The following is a 6,089-nucleotide window of genomic DNA, read 5'->3' as shown; positions in this document are numbered from 1 at the left end:
GTATATTTGGGTAATCCCTCAAGGTTTCGAGGATAATCGTAACAATACTTTATTTAAACATAAGGGTTGCTCACAGTTCGAGTGTGTTATCTTGTTAAAGTTGCCACCTTTTAACTTTAGAAGTAAACTGTGAGTACCCTAATTGTTTCTTTTGTTATATACATACACATCGGCGTAGCCAGAATGAAATTTAGGGGGGCTCGACCCTATTAAGCTGGCATTTCAGGGTACTATTATATATATATACAAAGAAAATTTGAAAGTTAGGGGGGGGCGGCGTTCGAGCACCCCCCTGCCCCTACCTGGCTACGCCCATGTACATACATATGCACATCGCGAAGAAAAAATAAATATGAAATATACATTTCCTATAATAAATTTTATTTCCACATTTGTAGTACAATTGATAAATAACCCATGATAAAAATATTTATAAGATACAATCGCTGAGAGCCAGCTTTGGGAATTTTGACGTTTGCTAGCATTTTTGAAAATTTCTCTCGACCTCATTTCATTTGTTTGTTTTTATTTTCACTCAAACCAAAGAAATATATTTCTGTCGAAACATTAAAATTTGAATGTACATTCATAGATATGTACATATGTATGTACATATATAAATAAATAAATGTTAGAAATTGTGTAATGAATTTCTGTCCACATGATAAGCCGAAGATTTTGGCATATTTTGTTTAACTTAAACTTGAAGTCACTGCACTTTTGCTAAGAACAATCTTGTGTCAAGTGGTGTAGCAAAAAATGAGCCTAGCGCACTTAGGCACTTGGGAAAATCCGCTGCCTTAACACCACCAGCCTCAAGTTTTGTTGTAGCGGCTACAACAACCCCGCCCAGATCGGTTGGTATCTCAGTCGTTGTCGTCAAGTTCCACTAACGGCAACCCTAGGAAGCGTGCAGCTTCTGTGGGATCTGTCCACAGGGACAGGGCCGTTAGGGTTGTCGGGTTTTCCGGGCATGCGAAGAGATGGTTCGAGTCATGTGGGGTCTCTCCGCATGCCGGACATTCGTTCGGCACATCCTCATTCAGCCTACTCAAGTAGGAGTTTGTTGTAGCCGCTACAACAACAACAACATCTAGTTTTGCGTACATATGGTAATTGCGGGAACTTGAAAGAACTTTATAGTGCTTTGCTTGCAGGTAAAAACGGTATTAGCGCAGCCGCTAAAGCAGCATCTCATTTTCCTTCTATAAAACTTTAAGTTGTTCCCACATTTGAATAAATAAAATTTCAAATTATAAATTTTCATTTGTTTATTTTGAAATTATTTGACATTTGAATAATTTCGAGAGAGTAAACTCAAAATGCTAGCAAACGTCAAAAAACCCCAATGGCGGACGAATTGGGCGAGCGGTTTTACCCATGATAAAAACATAGCAAGGTTCTCTCCGTTCTCTCAATTTGTCGGCCATGATTTTTGTTTGAAGTTTGCCAACATTTTAAAATCATATAAAAGGGAAAATAAAAAATTGATATTGTTCGAAATTGTTGTTGCTTGAGATTGAAAATGAAAATGTGTGTGTGAGTTTGTGAGTAAATTTAAAAATTAAATTGTTTGGTAACGTCAAGAATTTTAAAAGTGACTCTCAGCGGTTCTACCTTACTATATTTTTATCATGGTTTTACCTTTAAATATTTGTATCATGAAATAACCTTTGAAATTGATTTGAGTTAACGATATTCTCGAATGGAGATCAAACTCCCCTTTTAATTGAAAAAGCTGTAATTTTCAAATCAATATCAAATAACTTTCAAACGTTTGACATTTCAGAAAGGCTGTGATTTCAAATCATTCTCAAATGTATATCACACCCAAGAATGATAGAATACAAGATTGCGCCAATCGAGCTGAGAGCAAGAATGATAGAATACTTTCTGGATCTGGAATATTTTCTGGATGGTGTATCACACCCATGATTCAATAATAAAAGGTTTGCTCAAAAAACAGTTTTCTCGCTCCCTCTTGACAAAATCGGCTCCCTTAGCAAAGCACTGTGTGTGAGTTCGTGTGTGTGTGCAAAGCTTTTGTAAGGGAGCTAAGGGAGTGTCAAAACTCTAATGTCACTAATGAGCAAACCTTTAATTATTGAATCATGTATCACACCTAATTGTTTGCTGTGAAGCGTGTGTAAAATTTTTTTGATATTCGAATCACGCGTTTGGGCACGGCAACCAAAAATCGTTGTGCAAATAAACGGGTTGGCTTTCCTTTATGGTCGTTCGTTAAAGGGGCGGTGGGCGTGGCACCTCTAACCCACGTTTTTGGAGAGGGAATGAACCGCCATTGACAAAAACGCAACCCCCAACCACCTAGGTCCCCCTTAGAAAAATTGCCAAAAATCACAATTTTCATTTGCATTTATTCGCTTCAAAAATTATAAATATTCATTTACACAATACATTTTTACAACACCCAGTAACCAAAATAGACATCACTGGGGCGGCAGCCCCAGGTTTACCACACAGAAAAGGAATTCTAGTTACCTCATCCTTTCCTAAGGTTACATCACTGGGGCGGTAGCCCCAGTTAGGTCACACAGAAAGAATTCTACGTAGTAAGGGTTATAATCCCTAAGCGCGGCCGAAGGCCGCCTACGCAGAAAGGAATTCTACGCAAAAAATACTGTGGACGCAAGTAAAAATTGCGATTTTTGGCCATTTTTCTAAGGGGTCCGTAAGGAACCATAGCGGGCCTAGGTGGTCGGGGGTTGCATTTTTACCAACGGCGGTTCATGCCGCCCAAAAAGGTCGGTTGGAGGTGCCACACCCACTCCCCTTCGCCCACCGCATCTTTAACGAACGGCCATAATGGAGTTTCGCCAAATAAACACTACCCACTACTTGACCAAAGCGCCAAAAAACTACTTATTTGGTAATTCTCTAGGGTGGGGTAACAACCCCTAAAAAAGGTGCGGAAAAGTACCAAACGACGCGTTTCGGTCCCCCTAATAATAATCCGGAGGGGGCGAGATAATATTATTAACCATTTAAAAGTTATGAACAAAAAACTTTTGTTAAATTTCGTTGTTTTCTATGAGCAATTACCACGTCAAAAATGCACTAAATCATCAGTTTCCACTTTTAAAACACTACTAAAACGTTTCCGGTTATTATTTTATGCAAACCAAATCATTTATTCACTTTTATTTTATATATTTCGTTAATAAAACAGAGTAAACAAACTTTGCGCCTGCTAAAATTATTATAACCTCAAATCGCTGGTATTGCCACTTTATTTCACATTTCATTTGCGCTATTATACTGTTTACACTATACACTTCTTCTTCTTCTTCTTTTTACTTTCATCTAAATAAGATATAACCAAAATATAATAGCAAATTTCGCTATACCATCGCGCGATTTTTTATTAAAAATTTTCATTATTTATCGAAGTATTGATTTCTATGGAAAAAGCGCCGCAGGCGAAAATTTTTAATAAAAAATCGCGCGATTTTTTATTAAAAATTTTCATTATTTATCGAAGTATTGATTTTTATGGAAAAAGCGACGCAGGCGAAAATTTTGGGAAAATTTTAGTAGACGGACGGCAAATTCTAGAAAAAGGGGGGATGAAGGGGGGTAGAATAGGACCCCCTGATTTCAAAACTACCCCCCTTTTTTCTAGAAACCCTATAGTTCTTATATAATTTATTGTTAAAGTTTTCATATAAACGATGAATAAGATAGCAAAATAACATACAACTTAGTGCTACCAGACTGGAATTTTGAATAATAAAAGCGGATTTTTAATTCGGAATTTTTACGCGATTTTTTATTAAAAATTAAACGAAAGAAGATACCGAAAAGCATTGAACAGTGCACACATCTCATAAGGAAAAGTGAATTATTACGAAATACTAATACAGTGGCAGCACTATAGCTATTTTGGAATCTCGCGTTTCGGCTCGCAAAGATTGTCAACTTCTTTTTAATAACAAACTAATCTATCTTAGGTTGATAAAACTAAGTGTTTCTTTAATAAATAAGTTAAATTATATATTTTAATAGTGTTTAAAAAGTGAGAACAGGTGATTTAGTGAATCTTTGTCGGTGTAATTGCCCATAGAAAACAACGAAATTTAACAAAAGTTTTTTGTTCATAACTTTTAAATGGTTAATAATATTATTTCCGCACCTTTTTTAGGTGTTGTTACCCCACCCTAGAGAATTACCACTTATTTCAATATAGTAGAACATGATGGGCCTTTTGGCACGTTTTAGTAAATAAAAGTTCACACAAGTACGGGCGGTTTTACTGAAGATGTATTTCAACTTTCGTCAAACACAAACATTAATTTCTCCTGTTAAATGTTCCACCCGTAGACGGCTGTGTAAGCTGCAGTCCACGAATATTATGGAAGTCCAATAGCTTCAGCATTTCTTTTGTATCAGAATCAACTTCTATGATGTCCTGCTCTAATGCAGACACAGCAGGTACGTAATTGTCGCGGCGTTCACGTTCTTCTTCTTGCAACTTAATGGAAATACCACGAACTTGAGAGTGACGCAAACGGCCCATCAAATGTGTAACATAGCTACAAAATTCAATAATTACAATAGTTACCAAACTTAAAATCATTTATTTACCCTGCAATTTTATTCCTTAGTGGCTTTGTAGGAATTATAGCGACTTCTTCACAAATACGTTTGTTGGTATGAAAATCTAAAGTCAAACGTGTGTAGTACTTTTCAATGATGACCTTAGCGGCTTTTTTAACCGTTTTAGTTCTGACGCGACCCTTTAAATAATAAAATAAGCGAGTTTATGTCTACAGCATTGCAACGAAATGACCAATAAGACATAGGGAATTTACATGAAGCGATTTTCAGCCAACTTTTAGTTGAAAGCATCAATCGCTTGCTGTAAACGGCCTTTCAACTAATCGTTTTCAATGAAGTTGGTCGGCTGCCTACTTTCGTTTAACTTTTGATTCAAGTAATCGACTGTGAAGTTGAATCATGTAAATTCCCTATTAATGCAACTGAATATACTTTTCCGCAATTAGCAAAATCCTACCCACCATGGTGAACGCTTAACCGGAAGAGAACATAAATCTTGACATGCCAGCTGTAGACAGTGATGCTTGGTATGTTTCACACCAGTCAGCTTTTGTTATACCATGTACTTGCGGACAAGGACCATTCATACAAGGTGATAGCAGTTGCTTCATCGTTACAATAATGACGACTACACATTCACACACTCGGTCGTGATATTTCAATTCGTTTGGTGTCTAAGGGCCGGTTAATCAATGTCTGGTTATCACTACTTGCCGGTTAAACATCATTATCGACGTTTTCGACATCACGCATATAACATGTGATCGATAAAGCAGTCGTATTTAACCGGAGCTTCTACCTCCGATTTGTGCTAATTAGACATTGAACAACCGGCCCTAAAAAATCACTTGGAGCAGCTATTGACTGTTTTTCTGGTTGATATTTTCGCGAAATATTTACAAAAGCCTGCAAATTTTTAAATATGGGCTGTGCTGCAACAATTCTAGACATAATTTTTCAGTAATGGGCCGTATGAATAAAAAATGCAATTGCTTTTTCTTAAAATTTCTTACAGTTTATTCGATTTATTCAAGCAAAATTTAAGTAAAAGTTATGAAATATTAAGAAAAAGCAATTGCTTTGTTTTTATTCATACGGCCTAATATCTCTTCTTTTACAATTTCGTCATATTTTATAGTTAAAGCTCTCACAATTATTGAATTTTACTGCAAATATCCACTTTTTAATAATGTCCATAGATTTTATGCAAAAATACAAATTTTTATGCAATTTTGATGCAAATATTAACTATTGCACTAATTTTTCCCCATAAAATGTAAAAAAACAATGCGTGCGCAACGATTAGCAAGTTACAGTGCCTTACTTAGGCTATCTGCACACTTGTCGTCCAATCATAGTTGCGTTATCGTCTCGCCCTGAAATTTTGAGCCGAGCACATGCATTTCAAAGGAGATCTGCACACTTGTCGTTATCGGCTAGTTATCGGCAAATCGTAGAAGATGCAGAAACGGATAAGTACGGCACTGTCGTTTGCTAATCGTTGTGCACGC

At 36.5% G+C, this 6,089-nt stretch overlaps 1 protein-coding gene across 1 annotated transcript; it reads right to left on the bottom strand.

The window, feature by feature from the left end:
- Nucleotides 1-4,259: 4,259 nt before the first annotated feature.
- LOC118749224 (40S ribosomal protein S17) lies at nt 4,260-5,142 on the bottom strand. The gene is made up of 3 exons (XM_036484015.1): nt 5,040-5,142; nt 4,606-4,757; nt 4,260-4,553 (listed from the first exon to the last, which is right to left on the bottom strand). The coding sequence occupies exons 1-3, from the start codon at nt 5,040-5,042 to the stop codon at nt 4,310-4,312; spliced, it is 399 nt and encodes a 132-aa protein (XP_036339908.1). The 5' UTR covers nt 5,043-5,142; the 3' UTR covers nt 4,260-4,309.
- Nucleotides 5,143-6,089: the final 947 nt, after the last annotated feature.

This window comes from Rhagoletis pomonella, unplaced genomic scaffold (assembly GCF_013731165.1).
Source record: "Rhagoletis pomonella isolate Grant_MI unplaced genomic scaffold, Rhpom_1.0 Rhpom_scaffold_00014, whole genome shotgun sequence".
Taxonomy (NCBI): domain Eukaryota; kingdom Metazoa; phylum Arthropoda; class Insecta; order Diptera; family Tephritidae; genus Rhagoletis; species Rhagoletis pomonella.
Note: the sequence above shows the minus strand (reverse complement) of the source record. Positions and strands in the feature narration are given on the sequence as shown.